The sequence below is a fragment of the Aquarana catesbeiana genome, linkage group LG02 (genome assembly GCF_042186555.1).
Source record: "Aquarana catesbeiana isolate 2022-GZ linkage group LG02, ASM4218655v1, whole genome shotgun sequence".
In the NCBI taxonomy this organism is placed as follows: Eukaryota; Metazoa; Chordata; class Amphibia; order Anura; family Ranidae; genus Aquarana; species Aquarana catesbeiana.
The window spans coordinates 100216803-100236725 of NC_133325.1; the positions used below are offsets into that span (position 1 = coordinate 100216803).

The 19923-nt window shown below is 41.2% G+C and overlaps 1 protein-coding gene across 1 annotated transcript in view; it reads right to left on the reverse strand.

Moving 5' to 3' along the window:
* Positions 1-15086: 15086 nt before the first annotated feature.
* The window catches only part of UFM1 (ubiquitin fold modifier 1), a 66916-nt gene continuing 62079 nt past the window's right edge, over positions 15087-19923 (reverse strand). The window contains exon 6 of the mRNA XM_073613283.1: positions 15087-15317. Within this exon, the coding sequence (XP_073469384.1) occupies positions 15250-15317 (68 nt within the window). The 3' untranslated portion in view covers positions 15087-15249. The remainder of the gene's footprint in view (positions 15318-19923) is intronic.

Below are 19923 nucleotides of genomic sequence, written 5' to 3' on the forward strand. Positions count from 1 at the left end.
TTTATAGCACTCAGCACGTCTCAAGGAACTGGACTTATTATCTTGTTTGATTGCTGACACTTTTTCAATCAAATGTTGGACTCTATTTGTATTCATATTATGTTCACTCAGCGCAACTTTTTCTGTATTTCATATATATTCATGTGTATATCTCTCACATTTTTTTGTTGCTGCTTATTTTTGCACTCAACACACAAGCTGTCAGAAACCATGAACAAGACCGAGACAGAAGTACAGTAAAATCACACTTGTTTATTAATAAAAATAAAAAGGTAAATAGAGTAAGCGTAGTCAGCCAAGCTAGAGTTCAGTAACCAGATCGGGTAATCAGCCAGGCCAGAAGTCAGGGATCCAAGTAGAGGAACAGCAAGCAGGATAAGGAGCCAGAAGGGATGTCAGCAAAGCCAGTCTTTAAACAGGAACGCAGGAGATGGTTTCTTGTGATGTGACCAAGGCGAAGGCAGGAATGAAGTGAGCTGGAGATCTTTAAGTAGGTGGGACTGACGAGCAGATCCACAACAGCTGGTTAACTGTGGAGAGAGATGAGAGCTGGCAATTAGCCGACAGCTGAGCGGACAGCGCATAGAAGGAAGGGCTGAGCCAGCCCTGACACAAGCGCAGTATTTTTGTCGTTATATCACTGTTATATGTCATGCCATTTACTGTTTAGTAAATAAACATATAGACTTTTTTTACTGATATGAATTTCTTTGGTTTCGCCACACTCTCTTTATTCAAAGTCCCATATTCCCCCCTTTTTTGCATATAGTTACAGGAATGGAGGCCTATACATTCCCATAGACTCATTTAACATCCCATGTCATCACCCTTTAGGTTACAAAAATTTGAAATGAAACAATTCAAATCGATCTCCAAATTCATACCTGCAGGATGTGAAGTATTTAATTCAAAGATTTAAATTAATTCTGTTTCATTTCTTGAAATCTTTGTGTCAAACGCCCCCCCCCCCCCCCCCTCCAATGTGGCTTAACTCTATCAATCACAATAAAAGACATGAGGCTAGGGTCTCTTTATAGGGCCCTTTCACACTGGAGCGGTTTTCAGGCGCTATTGCGCTAATAATAGCGCCTGCAAACCAACCCGAAAGTGCAACTGCTGTCTCTCCAGTGTGAAAGCCCTCGGGGCTAGCAGCATCTTCGGAGCGGTGAAGGAGTGGAGTGTATACCGCTCCTTCACCGCTCCTGCCCATTGAAATCAATGGGACAGCACGGCTATACCGCCGGCAAAGCGCCTCTGCAGAGGTGCTTTGCGGTGGTTTTTAACCCTTTCTCTGCCGCTAGCGGGGGGGTAAAACCCCCCCGCTAGTGGCCGAATACCGATAGTAAAGCGCCGCTTACAATAGCGGCGCTTTACCACGGACGCCGCCCCCGCCCCAGTGTGAAAGGGCCCTTATGGTGTATTCTAAAATGGTTAGACTGTTTTGCTTTTAAAAACTTTTTCTTTATATTATTTATGTGTTCATTTAATCTGATCCCTAGCTTTCCTGTGGTACGGGCAATATAATGTAACCAGCTTTGCACATCTAGGAGAGTGACATTTTTGCCCATTCTTCTTTGCAAAATAGCTCAAGGGCTGTTAGATTGCATGGAGAGCGTCTGTGAACAGCAATTTTCAAGTCTTGCCATAGATTCCTAATTGGATTAAGGTCTGGACTTTGACTGGGCCATTGTAGCCCTGGCTGCATGTTTAGGGTCATTGTCCTGCTGGAAGGTGAACCTCTGCTCCAGTCTCAAGTCTTTTGCAGACTAACAGGTTTTCGATTGCCCTGTATTTGGCTCCATCCATCTTCACATCAACTTTGACCAGCTTCCCTGTCCCTGCTGAAGAAAAGCAATATGATGCTGTCACCACCATGTTTCACAATAGATGGTGTGTTGAGGGTAATGTGCAGTGTTAGTTTTGCTTATTGGCCAAAAAGTTCAATTTTGGTCTCATCTGACCAGAGTACCTTCTTCCACGTTTGCTGTGTCCCCCACATGGATTCTCGCAAATTGGAAACAGGACTTTTTATGGCTTTCTTTCAACAATGGCTTTCTTCTTGCTACTCTTCCATAAAGGCCAGATTTTTGGAGTGCACAACTAACAGTTGTCCTGTGGACAGATTCTCCCACCTGAGCTGTGGACCTCTGCAGCTCCTACAGAGCTACCATGGACCTCTTGGCTGCTTCTCTGATTAATGCTCTCCTTGCCCGGCCTGTCAGTTTAGGTGGACGGCCATTTCTTTGTAGGTTTGCACTTGTCCCATGCTCCATTTTCGGATGATGAATTAAACAATGTTCCATGAGATGTTCAAAGCTTTTTTTTTTTTTTTTTTTTTTTTTATATATAACCTAACCCTGCTTTAAATTTCTCCACAACTTCATACCTGACCTGTCTGGTGTTTTCCTTTGCCTTTATGATGCGGTTTGTTCACTAAGGTTTTCTAACAAACCTCTGAGGGCTTCACAGAACAGCTGTATTTTTACTGAAATTAAATTATACACAAGTGGACTCTATTTACTAATTAGTGACTTCTGAAGACAATTGGTTCCACTAGATTTTAGTTAGGGGTATCAAAGTAAAGTGGGCTGAATACAAATGCACGCCACATTTTTCAGATATTTGTTAACAATTTTAAAAACCATTTATCATTTTCCTTCAACTTCAAAATTATGTGCCACTTTTTGTTCTATCACATAAAATCCCAATAAAATACATTTACGTTTTTGGCTGTAACATGACAAAATGTGGAAAATTTCAAGGGGTATGAATACTTTTTTCAAGGCACTGTAATTAAGGGTCTGAATACATTTGGCATGACAATACCCAGATAAAGGTGGAATTCACTTTAATATCTTGCTTTACAAAATGCCACTAGGAGCACTTGATTTTAATAGATATCCAGAGGGGAAATATAACAAACTGGATATATTCCATTCTCCATCCAAACCCTTTAAGAGATTGAGATCAGTTTATATTGTTATAGTTTAACAATGACAGGCAATGACATGCCAAAAATGTAATTGCATTGAAGTGATGTTTCTTTAGGCTGACAGTACCTGCATTCCTCTAGATCACATAATGATGAACTAATATGGGTTAGACAGTCAGTCATGTTATATCAATATCATGGATAAAAAGTGTCTGTATGACTAGAACCAAACCAGTTCTAACAAACTATAACCCAGGAAGAGTGTATACAAGGATGTCTGTCAGGGTTCACCCTCCATGTCACCATCACAGTGTGAGTTGCCAAGGGAACCGGCTCCACTGCCGAAATAATAATCAGCAGGTGGAATAAAGGAGCAGGAAGTAATTCTGTTTACAGCTGACTTTACACATTTGCTTAATAGGTCCCATATGGAGACATTTGAAACTTCAATGTGCAATTGCAAAAACATGTGTTTAAAAGTGTATGAGACACACTGCAGACAATGGTATGACTTCTTATCATATAACAAGTGACTAAATAAAATGAATGTTATTCAGATGGTAATTTTAAAACAAATCCTGCAATCAACATGGTGACAATGCTTGTATAATATCTGCGAAATGCCATGTTTTTGGTAGCTTGGAAAAAATGTTAGTTCATCTTTTCAGAAAAAATGAAAAGGCAAACACTGTACAACTTCCTTAACCCCCCCCCCCCCTCTTCCTCCTCCCTTCTCTGTCCCTGCCGTACTTACCTATGATGCTGAGCTGTCAGTGTCCATGAAGCTGGTCCAGGAACATGAAATCCTTGCTCTTCTCTGTGCAGCGCTCCAGCGCAGACCAGAGCAATTCTGATTGGGCAGCGCCTGCTTAGCGAATCTCTTTGATCTGTCCAAGAAGCGTTGCACAGAGGAGACGGGGGATTCCAAATCCCCAGACCGCTGGATTAGCTGCATGGGCACCAACAGCTCAGCATCCCCAGAGGCGAGTACAGCAGGGACCAGAGGGGAGGAAGGGTGTACAGAGTTAGTCCACCTTTTCTTTTTTTTTCTTACAAGGTGAACACTTTAACCGCTTGCTGACGTACAACGATGTACGTCAGCACAATGGCGCGGCTGCGCAAATGGACGTACCTGTACGTCCCCTTTAAGACGCCGCATTGTGGGTGTGCGCGCCCGCCGCATACTTGGTGAGCGTGCTCGCGGGTCCTGCGGACTCGATGTTCGCCGGGGGACCACAATCGTGACACAGAGCGGCAGAGCGGGGAGACGCCTAAGTAAACAAGGCATTTCCCTGTTCTGCCTAGCAACATGACAGGAATCTACTGCTCCCTGTCATTGGGAGCAGTAATCCCTGTCATGTTGTAGGTAGCCCACCCCCCCACAGTTAGAATCACTCCCTAGGACACACTTAACCCCTTGATCGCCCCCTAGTGTTTAACCTCTTCCCTGCCAGCATCATTTACACAGTAATCAGTGCATTTTTATAGCACTGATCGCTGTATAAAAGGACAGTGGTCCCAAAATAGTGTCAAAAGTGTCCAATGTGTCCGCCATAATGTCGCATTCACGATAAAAATCGCAGATCGCTGCCATTACTAATAAAAAAAATAATAAAAATGCCATAAATCTATCGCCTATTTTGTAGATGCTATAACTTACGCGGAAACCAATCAATATACGCTTACTGCGATTTTTTTTACCAAAAATATGTGGAAGAATACATATCGGGCTAAACAAAGAAAAATATTTTTTGGGGATATTTATTATAGTAAAAAGTAAAAAATATTAATTTTTTTTCAAAATTGTCTCTTGTTTATAGCACAAAAAATAAAAACCGCAGAGGTGATCAAATACCACTAAGGGAAAGCTCTATTTGTGGGGAAAAAAAGGACATCAATTTTGCTCTGGTCAGGAAGGGGGTAAATTCTTCCGGGGCTGAAGTGGTTAAGGCTAGCAGTTAATAGAAAAGTACAATTCCATAAATGCAACCCAATTGCAGACCCCTGATGATGTCTGCCAGTATTTCTATAATTCCTTATATTGTTTCTTGTTACTTTACAGGTACACACTTTATACAGAGGCCTGTTGATCTAAGGCTTCATGTACACTACAGCTCCTAAATTTGAGTTTAGGAGCTCTTGCCATTTTTTTTGCCAAAGCTCCTAAACTCAACTGCTTAAAAGCCTATGAGGTTTATTTACTAAAGGCATACATACAGTGCACTACAAGTGCACTTGGAAGTGCAGTTGCTCTAGATCTGAGGGGGAGGCTCTGAAATGAGGGAAATCTTTGCCGATTTCTATCATACAACCATGCGCAAGCAAAATTTATGTGCACAGACTATTTGCCTTTAGTAAATCATCCACTATGTGTCAATGTACACATAGGCTTTAGCAGAGTTTAGGAGCTTCTCTGGTTAGGAGTGCTTCAACCTCCCTCTCCTGAACGCGAAAGAATTGCGTTCAGGATAGCAACATTTTGACCGCAGGCCAGCACCGTGATTTTGCCATGTTTTGCATTTTCCCGTGGCCGGCAGTCAATGTAGGCTGTGTTTACATGAAGCCTTACACATCAACAGAACAATGCAAGAACATTTACCAGTTGGTGAAGCGGTCACAATGGATTTTTGTGCAGCTTAACCCCTTCCCGCCGACCGTACGCAGATATACGTACTCGGCTTTCTTTTCCGGGGTAATACCGGGATGATGTCCGCAGCTGCAGGCATCATCCTGGTACCGTTGTTTACAGCGGGTGATCGGCTACCTGAGTATAACAACCGATGCGGCTAAAAGCCGCTCGGTTGTTATACCGGAGGAGCGGGAGGGGACACCCCCCCCCTCCCGCCGCCTCCCGCCGCTGTTACCAGGCCTCCCGTGCGATCGGGAGGCCCGGTGTCCAATCGGGTACCTTCGGCGGCTGGGGGCGGGCTGGAACGAAGCTGTGGGCGGCTTCGTTCCAGCCTTCTCGTTGTAAACGCGGAAGCGACGTCATGACGTCATGACGTCACTTCCCGTTTACTCGGCTGCCAATGGCGCTGAATTTAAAAAAGTACACAGTATTCAGAATCACCGTTTTCGCCGATCTGAATACTTTGAAGTGTAAAGGAGGGATGGGGGGTCTTTTAGACCCCCCATAAAGAGTACCTGTCACCACCTATTACTGTCACAAGGGATGTTTACATTCCTTGTGACAGCAATAAAAGTAAAAAAAAAAAAATTTTTTTTTAAAACACAATTTATAAAGTAAAAAAATAAATAAAATAAATAAAAAAAAAAATAATTTTTTTTAAAGTGGCCCTGTCCCCACGAGCTCGCGCAGCGAAGAAAACGCACACGGAAGTCGCGCCCGCATATGTAAACGGTGTTCAAATCACACATGTGAGGTATCGCCACGATCGTCAGAGCGAGAGCAATAATTCTAGCCCTAGACCTCCTCTGTAACTCAAACCTGGTAACCGTAAAAAATTTTTAAAGCGTCGCCTATGGAAATTCATAGGTACCGTAGTTTGTCGCCATTCCACGAGTGCGTGCAATTATAAAGGGTGACATGTTTGGTATCTATTTACTCGGCGTAACATCATCTTTCACATTATACAAAAAAATTGGGGTAACTTTACTGTTTGGATTTTTTAAAATTCATGAAAGTGTCCCTTTTCCAAAAATTTGCGTTTAAAACACCGCTGCACAAATACCGTGTGATAAAAAATATTGCAACAATCGCCATTTTATTCTCTAGATTCTCTGCTAAAAAAATATATATAATGTTTGGGAACTCTAAGTAATTTTCTAGCAAAAAATATGGATTTTAACTTGTAAACACCAAATTTCAAAAATAGGCTTAGTCATGAAAGGGTTAAATTAAGCTGACCATCAATAGTTGATTTTTCTTTAAAAGTTTCCTTTTCTCTGATATGGCAGTCCGTACTGTGTTTGAAAACAGGTGCATGTAGGAAGCTGCTCTACGGGGGTGGATCACTATACTATACAAACTGTTTATCAACACTACTGATAGATTATCCTACCAGGTGGTGTGGGAAAGGGATCTGTCCATAACTCCTGAGGTGGAAGATTGGCATAAATGGAGTACGCAGATTTATATTGGTAGCCTAAATATTGCCTTGATAGAAGCAGGCTATAAAATCCACGCCAGATGGTACTTGGTACCGGAGCGTTTGTTAAAAACTTATCCAGGCACCTCAGCAGCATGCTTCAGGGATTGTGGCCAGATAGGTACACCATTGCATGTATGTATGTATGATGGACGTGCCATAAGGGTCATTGCTTTTGGATAAGGGTTTACTCATTTATTTTCTCAGTTACGATGGTTAATATCACTAAAGATGCGAGTATAGCCCTACTAAATAAGCCTGTTGAAAATGTTCCATGACATACCCAGACCTTGATCCACTTTATGTTTTTAGTTGCTAAAATCTCTATAGCAACAGCGTGGAAAAGCCCTGTTATAGATATTGCCTTAGTGAAATGGAAACTTACGTGGATCATGTTGAATTAAAAAATCGTGAGGGTCCTACGAGATAAACAATATACCTTTGATAAAATATGGTCCCCTTGGCTGGCCTATTTGCAGATCCCGGAAGAGCGAGGCCGATAATAACTGGAGGAACCCCAGATGGATTCACTTTTTTCCCTCCCTCTCTTTTAACCTCTTCTAAAGGTTCCCTTGATTCTAGCCAGCCTTGGCATAATGAACCATTCCCCCCCTCATTTTTTCCCTTCTTTTCCTACTCAAACAGCTTATGTTTATAGTCGGGGGATTGGAGCCCCTTATGGGGGACCGTCTATTGCCTGGAAACGGGAAATACTTAGGAAGCTATATTCACTGGACTAAGGCTTTTTCTTTTTGTAAGCCTATTCACAGTGATTACACTTTAGTGGGGTCTCGACCTCAAGATCTTTGACTTATTGGTCCTTATTCTGACTTAAAGGGCAGTCGTCTGGACATCTACCACCCAGTGTTAATGTCCTTGGTGTATTATACTATGTTTATGGCTCAATGCTTATTTTTTCTGTTTATTTCTGTTGATGTCCATGCATTAACCCAAGGCCTTAAGGAAAACCGAACCCGTTTACCAAGATTTTCTTGTGGTGTTTTTTTTTTCTCTCCTCTTCACTTATGTACCATTTCTTGTATGATTAAGAGCATGCAAGGAATGTTTGCTGCTCTGTGAAGTACTCACTTTTTTGTCTTTTTAAAAATACTAATAAAAACGAATGAAACATAAAATGTTCATTTTCAGGACCTTTGTTCAACTTTCGCATGGTCAAATCAACATTTGCTATTGACTGTGGTGGCGAGAAAATTCAAAGGAACAGTGAAGGTGGTTTTCATTTGGGAAGTTCCATTCATATTAAAATCGAATGTAAGCAAACAAAATTTTGAACAGTGTTCCTTGGGTCATTGTTGGCATCAAATGTAAAAATTCAAGTTAGATTTTCCGGTAACTTGTTTTCCAATAGTCTTTCTGGACAGCACCCGAGAGATCATGGCTCCTCCTCCCACAGGAAACACCTCATCAATCAAATCTTTATCAGGAGACCTCCACGTTGCTTCCATCAGTTGTTTGTAGAGAACCTCCAGCCCCGACTGCAACACATAAGCAACAACTTGAATTTTCCCAAAACAGCTTTCAGGACAGCCCCCGAGAGGATAATCGAGACTTACCCCAATTAGGGTGGGACAACAGCCTGTAAGACTTTCCTTCCGAAAGCCTGGTCCCCAGCCGTCAGCAGGTCTAACCTATAATGACGGGCAAAGGTCGTCAGACTCGTCCATGCAGCTGCCTTACAGATTTATTCAGGGGTGGCACCAGCTTTTTCTGCCTTTTTCTTTTACTACCAGCAAATGAAACAAATAACGCGTCTGAACATCTAAAGTCCTTAGTGGCTTCCAGGTAACTTAAGACTGCTCTTTTAACATCAAGGTATGGAATTCTTCTTCCTTCTTACTCGATGGATTAGAGCAAAACGTTGGAAGAATCATCTCCTGAACTCAATTTTGGACCAAATCAACCTTTCGGTCTGAAAAAAAAAAGAAAAAAATGTCTCCCTGATTGACAAGGCTTGCAGCTCACTAATTCTTCGAGCTGTCGTTATAGCCACTAAAAAAACTGTTTTCAAATTAATCAGTTTCAGGGAGGTTAAACTAATGGGTTTGAAAGGTTCCCTGGTCAGGGCCTGTAGAACAACTAAGTCCCACTTTGGACAGCTTCTGATCACTAACGGTCTGGACCGGGTGAGGACTTTAAAGAATCTGATCACTAGGGGTTCTGATAAGATAGATTTTTCCACACATACCCCCAGTGCGGCAACTTGAACTTTGAGGGTACTGACAGCTAGGCCCTTGTCCGCTCTTTCTTGCAGGAACTGCAGGATAGAAGAAACCTCTTAAGGATCTGCCGGATGCTGTGCACCAGGAGTTGAAAACTTTCCAGACTTTGGAATAAATTGCTCTGGTAACACTCTTTCTGCTAGATAGGAGGGTAGCAACCAACCTATCCAAAAATCCTTTTCTCCTCAAAAGCTGCTCCTCAGAAGCAAAGCTGTGAGTTTTAGCTTTGTTACGTCCTGGTGAAGCAGAGGACCTTGTATCAGCAGGTCTTGTCCCAACAGAAGGTGCCAATATGGTTCGAGTTGCATCTGTAGAAGGGATGAAAACCAAGCCCTCTTGGGCCAGAAGGGAGTGATGAGGATTACGGTCGTATCCTCTTTCTGGATTTTTGTTATGACCTGAGGGATAAGCTAAAAAGGGGGAAAAGCGTAGGAGAGGTGAAATTTCCAACTGTGCGCCAGAGCATCTACCCCTAGGGATGAGCTTACTGCTTCTCTTGTGGATCACGAGCCCTGAGCCCACCAACCGGTCATGTGAGCCGCCCATCTGTTGTTAATCTTACTTGGATTGGGAAGGATCATAACAGACCTGCTGAATACCTTGTCTGGTTTTTCCACCACCAAAGACTCCTTTTCACCATGGTGGGGCCCTTCACTAACGAGTCCAGTGAATCTTGCTGGTGATCCCAGGTTTTTAACAACAAACTTTGCAGAGGTCTGAAGTGGAGCCCTGCCCACTGAATTGCCGGTATGGAAGAGGTCAGGGTTCCCAATGCTGACATGATCTTCCTGATGTTACAGTCCAGTCAGGTCCTGTCCGACACCACGTCCACCAATTTTTTCTGTTTTTCTTCTGGAAGAAAAATCTTTTGCTCCACTGAGTTGATACGGAAACCCAAGAATAACACCTCCTGCGAGGGAAACAGATTTCTTCTTCTGAAGCGCTTCTCTGGTTTGAGCAAAAAACAGCAGGTCGTCCAGATAAGGAATCACTGAGATTCCTTCTAGACGCAAAGGGGCCAACGCTTCGGCCATTACCTTCGTGAGCACTCTTGGGGACGATGACAAGACAAATGGGAGTGCTCTTAATTGCAGATGTACCACCATCTTCCCTACTTTCAATGCCAACCTCAGATATTTCTGGGACCTGGCGGCAATGGGTATGTGGAGGTAGGCATCCTGTAAATCTATTGATGCCATGTAGCACCCATGGTTCAGGAGGTTTTTTACTGAGAAAATGGAATCCATCTGAAATCTTCTGTACTCTACCGATCGAATTAGCATCTTGAGATTTAGGATGAGACAGAACTTTCCTGAGGGTTTCTGGATGAGGAATACGTGCGAGTAGAAACCCTGTAAGAACTCCCCTGTAGGGACCGGAACAATGACTCTGGGATTTCAGTTCATGGCGAGAGCCTTGGCTGGATCCCTTGGGGCGTTTTGACAAGAATCTTTTTGGAGGTTCTTCCATGAATTCAATCACTAATCCCTGGGACAGCATGTTTACAATAAATTGGTTTGATGAAATGCCTCTCCACTGTGGAGACTGTGAAACTGGACTGTGAAACTCCTGGAGTCTGTGAAACTCCTGGAGTCTTCCTCCGACCGGGAGGGAGGAGTCACTGCGGCTTTCCAAAAGTCGCAGAATTGAAGAGCACTCCACTCCTACCTTTGGGCTTTTGCAAAGACCATGGTTATCTTTTGCTCTGCGTTTTCCCTTCGTGCTGTCCTTTTTGAAGATGAAAAAAAAAAAACGCTTACGGGTCTCTACCTGCTTCTTCTTGACCGAAAACAATTTTTATCAGCCGTTCGGTCAAGAATGGATTCTAGTTCAGAACCAAACAGCAAATCCCCTGCGAAGGGAATGCTACACAGCCTGTTTTTTTTTTATGCTGCATCCCCGGGCCAGGTTTTAGCCATAAGGCTCTCCCAGCAGAGTGTGTTAACGTTGCGGACCTGGCCGACATGCATATAGATTCTGCTGAGGCATCTGCAAATATATGATACTGCTGCAGATAAAGTTGTAAAGGAGTCCAAAATCTCCTGTTTTGGGGAATCCGCAGTAACATGGACCTTCATCTGGTTAATCCAGTGTTCTAAATTCCTAGCAACGCATGTTGTTGCCATTGCTGGCTTCAGATTGTTCATCACTGATTGCCAGGTTCTTTTAAGAAGCAGGTCCATCCTCCTTTAGTGTGCCCATATCTTCAAAGGCAAGGTCAGTTGATCCTGAGACCTGTGAGAAAGCGGAATCCAGTTTTGGAACCTTGTTCCAGATAGTCAGGATACTTCTTGTACACTGCACAGGACGTGGTTGAGGACTCACCAGAACAATGGCGGCTTCTCAGCCTTGCACTGCCGCTGTCCCACAATGCGGGCGGCCAGTGGGGGACCACAGCAAACCGCCCATCCTGCAAAAAAATAGGGCAGCACTCTGAGGCAGTACAGGATCTCCACGAGCATGGAGGGTGAGAGGGAGCACACGGGACCATCCAGCAAGAGGCAAGTGGGAGGATCACTCACTTAGCAAAAAAACTGACAGGTGAGAACCTTTCGTCTCCCAGGAAAGCCCTGAGAGATCATGGCTCCCACCAGAGGTGTTCCTCAGGCTGGAGGAAACACAAAAAACAGTTGAAAGCAACGTGGAGGCCTCCTGATAAAGATTTGATTGATGAGGTGTTTCCTGTGGGAGAAGGAGCCATGATCTCTCGGGTGCTGTCCTGAAAGACGTTTTGGGAAAATAAGAGTTTTCAAACATTCATTTGAAAATTTACCAGTATGGTCAGCTTCAGCTGTCATTCAATGTCAGTGTGTTCCATATGGTTTTGTATATTGCAAGAAGGTGACATTCACATTTGTGCAAAGTTTTAGAGAACTACAACAGCTGAAGATTGAAACTGAGAATTTTAATAACATTTATGTATAAAATATATGTATATACATTATATTAAAGTGAAATATTCCTTTAATGAGTGTATCTGAAGCACAAGGTGCTTGCCATTGGATCACCGATGCTCCTCTTACCAAATATATGGGTTTCATCAGCTGCCCCTGACATCCCTTGGGGGGGTCGCACATAATATTCAGGATATATAATGCAGAAGATTTCACAGACTGTAGATATGCTAAACATATAGTTTGAGACTGGGAACATGTAATAGGAGACAATCAGAAACTAGGGTCATATTACATAAGACTGCTAGAGATCACTATCTTTACAAGTCCATTCTCCCACTACAACTACTAGCTTCTGGAGTAAAATTAATAGAATGGGGTTGATATACTAAAAATGTAGAGTGAAAAATCTGGTGCAGCTGTGCATGTTAGCCAATCAGCTTCTTCAATTAAGCTTTGGCAATAAAACCTGGAAGCTGATTGTTTTCTATGCAGAGTTGCATCAGATTTTGCACGCTCCAGTTTTAGTAAATCAACCCCAATAAGTATCAAAGTGCCTTGCGTTGGGTTCTGCACCTACCAACCCCTATATCATTACACTGGACAATTAAGCTTCTTTAATACAACAAAAGTTGTCAGTGTAGCCAGAATAGTTAAGTATTAAAAGCCTTCTTTTACTGGAAGATTTTTTTTTTTCTATTTCATTTTAGTTGCATGAGTCACTTGAAAAGAAAAAAACACCTACTAATCCTTCTCCACATTAATGGGTATTAGTTCGGAAAAAATACTGGAGAAGTAATAATATTCAGTTATGAAGATGTTCAATCATATTAGCACGTTAGAAGCAAATACATCAAGGGTTGTTTACTTTGAAATATATATATGCTTTATACAAGTAATGAAATATATTGTAAGTATTACAGGGGAAAGCTGGTCTAATAGAAAGAAAAAAAAAAAGAAGATTTATCAAAGAACTCTTGAAATCATAAAATAAATCCAGATAGCACCATTTCCTCATTTTACTTTGAGAGAAGAAATCTAATTTTAAGCCCTGTACCTCACAGGGTACAACTTTTACAAGACAAATCAGGGGAAGTTTCATTTGCATCCTCCAACCATCATTTATATTGGGGTGTAGACATGCAGGTATGTTCTACTGGATTAAAGATGTGACTTCCAACAGGTCCTTTTTTTTTTTGCAAATTCTGAATGTGTGTGATTTTGCATGATTAAAAGTTAAGTTCACCTTTCTCAACCTGTTACACCCATAATTAGGACACAGTGGGAGCCAACTGACGGGTCTGGCGGAACCTAATGCCCACCTGGACCCAACAATCATTCCCGACAGAGGCAGAACGGCGCTCTGCCTATGTAAATAAGGCAGATCGTAGGGAAAACAGAGATCCTGTATTTCTGCTAAGCAGAAACACAGATCTCTGTCTTCCCACAGTTAAAGCACCCCACACAGATACAAAGCACTCCCTAGGAACACATTCAACCCTTTGATCGCCCCTGATGTTCCCTGCCAGTGTCATTAGTACAGTGACAGTGCATATTTTTTAGCACTGGTCCCCAAAAAAGTATCACTTAGTGTCTGATTTGTCTGCCGCAATTCTGCTATAAGCCACTGATCGCCTCCATTACTAGTGAAAAAAAAATACATGAAAATATATCCCATAGTTTGTAGACGCTATAACTTTTGCACAAACCAATAAATATGCACTTATTGGGATTTTTTTTTACCAAAAACATGTAGCAGAATACATATTGGCCCAAATTGATGAAAACATTTGATTTTTTTTTTTTTTTAAATGGATATGTTTTATAGCAGAAATTTAAAAAAATTTGTTTTTTTTCAAAATTGTTGTTCTTTCTTATTTATAGTGTAAAAAATAAAAACTGCAGAGGTGATCAAATACCACCAAAAGAAAGCTCTATTTGTAGGAAAAAAAAGGACATCAATTTTATTTGTGTACAGGGTCGCACGGGCGCGCAATTGTCAGTAAAATTAACACAGCACTGTATTGCAAAAATGGCCTGGTCAGGAGGGTAAACCTTCTGAAGCTGAAGCGGTTAAACGTGAGGCGCCTGATAAAAGAATGAAGGATGGTAAGTGAAATATTCATTCTCTTCAAGAACTACAGGTGACACTTCTTTGTGCAATAGCGACATATGTATTTTAAATGGCAATAGGGTATTCTATACAGGGTATGAAAGTTTATATTTTTGCTTTAATTATTTTTTTTTTTCTTATCCTACGCTAACAAATTCAGGACTAAACAACTAGTTATTTCCCACCATTTTATTTTTCTACAAAAAAAAAAACTGAACACCAAAAAACAGTGAAAAAGTAGCTTCTAAATTATGTATGTGAACCAATCACATTAAAAAGTTGTGTAAGAAAACGGTGTAAGGCAGAATACACTCACATCCTATTAATGGCAAATACACCAAAGACTATAAAGGAAAATGCATGAAATATTGACTGTTGAGGAGCAAATTTTCGGAATCCTGCTTTCAACACCATTTTCTGACACAAATTTTATACATATATAGTCCCTTACAAACACAGAAATCATTTAATCTCTGGGTCCTTTCATTTAATGAGCAGCAGAAAACTGGAGTGATCTCAACTTATCAATGCGGAAAGTCAGATCATTAAAACTGTGCCACCAGCGCAGTTTTATTAGGTTAAATAAAAAAGAAAAATAGGAAAAAAAAAAAACGTAAGTAAATGTAACCCAATTTCACAAGATAAAAAGTTATATTCCTCTTCGACTGTATTAGAATTTCCTGTACACAGCCAGTGTTACAGTTTAAACATACACTGTACGTTCTTTTATACACATTAACGTTGACAGACTATAGAGGCGCCAGGGCTATATGGTTTTAAAGACATCTGAAGCCATAATTAAATCTTCCAAATCTTTAATCTTCAAAGTCACTTTGATTTTAAAGGAGAACAGGGCCTGACTGAATTAAATCTTAAATTAAAATTCAGAGTCTGATCTTTTTTTAGGCCCTCAATAAGTATGTTCTTTCCATGTTCCAGAAAGCAAGACGTCCAGAAGGTATTAAGAGCTGCCCACTCGGTCTCTGGGAATGAGTCGGAGTTCAGAGCCGTGTTTGAGGAAAACATTTCCTGGAAAAAAATAAATTACAAAATGTAGGTCAAAACGGCATATTCTAGATTCAACTAGGATTCTGTGTGAAATTAAAGTGCATAATAAGTCAAATGTTTATCATTTAGTTTTCAATAGCGGAGAAGGGTGAGAATTCTAGTCAGGGCTCCATTAGAGATTTCCCCTTACCAGCATTCATAGGGAAAAGTGGTAACCTGTAAAGGCCATTGCACGGGCATGCGCAATTTTAAAGTATGACATGTTTGGTATCTATATATAAAATAAATAAATATATATAATAAATAAAATGTTTGAGGGTTCTAAGACATTTTCTAGCAAAAATTACTAATTGTTACATGTAAACAGAAAGTGCCAGAAAAGGCCTGGAGCTAAAGTGGTTAACTTAAAAGGCAGACATTTTTTTCTTAGCTTCCTGGGAGTTATACAACAAGATCTTCATTTGTTGATGATATTAATTTAAAGTGTCAGTCCATCCAAAACTAAAATTCTATTTATAGTTTTATGTCACATCCCCAATAAATGGTCACAATGAAGACATTTTTGTGGGATTTTTTAGGTGCCATCCAAAAACACATACGAAAGAATTTTTTAAAGCCTTTAATAAGAACAATTCAATGTTAAAATTAAAATCATCCTAAATCACACAGACATATTTGATGATTTCTACAAGTTGATGCTTTGAGTTATGCCACAAAGTAAATTGCTAGATGTAGATATCTCAACAAGTTTCCTGCACTCAACGAGCCCCAGGAGGTATATGCAAGCCACAGGAGGAGCACATAAAGCTAATTCAAATTTCCCCTTAAAATAAGATGCACTAAGTATACGGAAACTTCACAAAGGGAAGGTGACAGCAACATTACTTAAATTGTTACTAAACCCAGGACCCTACATTCACTATATCTGGTCTCCCACAATACACAGAGCACGGAAATGCAATTATTTTAGTAAATATAAACTGCTAAATACCTTCTCTCATCAGCAGTATATAGCAGTCTTGTGATTTCTATCAGTTCCTGGTGAAGCTTGTAGGAGGAGATTTCATACTGCACTGAGCTGTCCTACGAGGCTGCAGGGCTCCTGACTCCCTGTCTGGACAGTGCCGATTGGCCCTGTGCTGATCACATTCACTCGACCAAAAAAAATAAAAAAACAACCTTTCTAGCAATACACACCAAACTGAGCATGTGCAGCCTGACTCCAAAGGATCTGTCTTATCTGGACTTGTCCAGGGGGACAATGCATAAGGAGGATCTGTGCATACAAGATCAAGCAGCTTTTTTTTACACAATGCGGAGGATTAACCCCTTAGGTTACACAGTGAGTACAGACTGATTTTACGGTTTTGGGTTTAGTAACACTTTAAGATAGGCCACGAACAGGAAAGCCACAATGAAGACCTTGCATGCTTTCAATGATATCTGCCAGAATTGGAAAGCTCGGATTGGCAGAAATTTAACTTTAATACATTTCCAGCTGCTTCAAAGTTTTAGTGGAGATTTCCCAGTTATATATACACACACACACAAATTTTTTTTTGTGGCCATTTTATATCTCTGGTAGTTCTTCATGAAGAACGAGTATAGCCTCAATTAAATCAATAATGATAAAATTCAAAGATTAGTGCCATCATCCCGGTTAGACAGACTGAAGAAATATAGGAGTGGAGGCAGTTGCTGCCACTTGCCGAACCGCGCATACACACCTACGAGTTGGAGGTTGGGACTATCTCGGCACTTGTTAGTAACATGCGATTGAGAAGAAATAAATAAAAAGAGTATAAACTTTAATAATTACAAAACACTTTTGCAAACTAGTACATACATAACATACTAAAACAAATTAAATACACTGCACTTAACACAAACGTTAACGGATGAAACCGTAAAGTTTCTTGTCGAGAGGGGTATCTAAGATTGTTTCCTCAACCGGTTTCGCAGTTAAAACCGCTTCTTCAGGAGGGATAGGTCTAAAAATAATTAATAAACTTTAACTTACCATTACAAAGAGTAGACACAATTAAATACTTAGGAATAAATACCTCCAAAAATCCAGCAGACTATATAACACTTAACATTAAACCATTATATTCCCTTATTAAAACTAAAACACAATCGTGGACTAGACTACCCTTAGGAGTATGGGGCCGCATCAACCTTATAAAAATGATACTACTCCCTAAAATATTATATATACTCTGGCATACCCCAACATACATACCTCTAAAACACTTTAAAATAATGGAGTCCCTTCTCAAGCCCTTTGTGTGGGGGAAAAATAGACACAAGATTGCATGGCAAACCCTCAAAAACCCAACAGACATGGGAGGTACAGCACTTCCAGACCTTAATCACTACTATATTGCGTCCCAACTCTCCCAACTTTACCATATAGATAAGGTGGACAGTGAAAGATTCCGGATGCTACTCTGCCCACAATGGGCCCAAGGAACCTCAGATTCCATATATGCTATCACCATGGGCACTAGGACCAATGAAGGTAACACACACAAAACATCCCTGTTGTACCAATACAGACGCATCTGGGAACTCGCAAACAACAAACTCAATATACCCAGACATAACGACTTCACTCCCTTATGGTGTAACAGAGGCCTACCAGAGCTCCACAATATCCATGACCCGAGACCCTGGATGGAGAGGGGTATACTCTACTTGCACCATGTCTGGTCAAACGGAACCCTTAAAAGTTTTGACACCCTTAAAGAAGAATTCCATCTGGCCAGCAATATGGTATTCAGATTCCTCCAATTGAGACACGCAATACAGGCACAATTTCCACAACTCCCACTACAGTCAGCCCCCAATCCTCTAATAGCAATCATAAAAGACATAGACCCAAAAAAATTAATCTCCTGTTTTTATAACATGCTCACTATCCAAATAGCCACAAAAATAGCATACGGCCTCAAATCCCGCTGGGAAAGGGATCTGGGTAACCTAGAAGATGAGGAATGGGAAGAAGCATTGGACACATGTAAAGAAGTATCTCCCAAACTATCAGACAGGTTGACACAATTAAATATAATACACCGTACATACCTAACCCCGCATAGGATAGCCAGATACAAACACAACTGCTCAACATTGTGTCCAATGTGTAAGTCCACAGAGAGTTCGTTCTACCATCTCCTCTGGTCATGCCCACAGATACAGGGCCTATGGAAACAGATAGTGACCTTCCTTCATGACAACATGGGCTCACCTGTGACACTGGACCCCAAACAATGCCTGTTAGGTGTATTCCCGAACCCACTGGAAAAATACACCAAGGTATTTCTACAGGAGACCCTGTTTTCATGCAGAAAGATAATAGCTAGGAAATGGATGCGTCCCTTACCACCCGAGACTAAAGAATGGAAAGCAGAGGTAAATGGGACACTCCCATATAAACGGGTGATATACATCAATAGAGGGTGCCCAGACAAATACAATAGAATATGGGATCGATGGCTACAGGACTCGGAAACCTGCTCATGACCACTGTAAATTTCTTTGCACTGGAGAAATACCTCCCCTCAATGAAAATACTATAATCATACCCTACATTAAACGATAATATCAATAGAGAACATCAGAAGAAACGTACTACAGACCATTCATGTATGTAACCATCTTTATTATACGTACAATTACATTGCAATGTATAAATTTATGCAAATGATATGACTTGTACGCATTCTGATTCACAATAAAAAACTTTGTTGGAAAAAAAATAAACTTTAACTTAGACAAGGTAAAAAATACAGCAAAAGAAAATAATAAGCACGATACAAAATAATAACAAAATAGAAGACTGGCTCACCAACTCAGACAGATTCAATGGGACAGTAGGACCCCAAACTAATCCCCCCATGGCGGACACGGGGGATTGTGGACAGGTTCAGGTTAATAAATAAAACCATAAGTATGTGGAAATTGAAAAGTTAGGGGGTGCTCACCCGGGTGCAATAAATGGAAGTCTCGGTCGGGAAGATAAGGTGATAGAGAAGAATAAGAAGGGGGGAAAAAGTAGGAATTGAAATGAGATAAGTGGAAAAGGAGGGGGGGGGAGGGAAGAGGAGGGGTGGGAAAGGGAGTGATGGGTAAGGAAGGGAAGGGGGGGGAATGAGCAAGGAGGAGGGGGGGATGGGGAAGGGGGGGACAGGGAGAGGAAGGAAAGAAAAGAAACTCCCCCTAGACATCCGGTGGTCAAGAACATACAACGTTAAAACAAGTAAGTAGAGATGTGAGCACTCACCAGTAGTTGGCTAATCAGCAGTGATGCAAGGGCTGCCTATGTCAGGATATCATGTATAGTATTGGTAAGAAATTGAGAGTGGTCCCAAAAAAAAAAAAAAATGACAGATAAATAATCAGGTTTTAAGGTTGCAGTAAAGCAGGACCAGGTACAATGAGTGGGATCCTCAAATAACGACCAAGTCTGTAATATAAAAGGGATATGAGATCAAACCTCTGGAGGTCAGCGGCCAAGAGGGGTGGATAGAAAATAAGAACAGAGAACAACAATGAGGAGAAGGTAGCAAGGAGATGAAAAAAAAAGGGGGGGGGGGGCAGGTCCCCAAAGGCTGACCAGAATATGTGA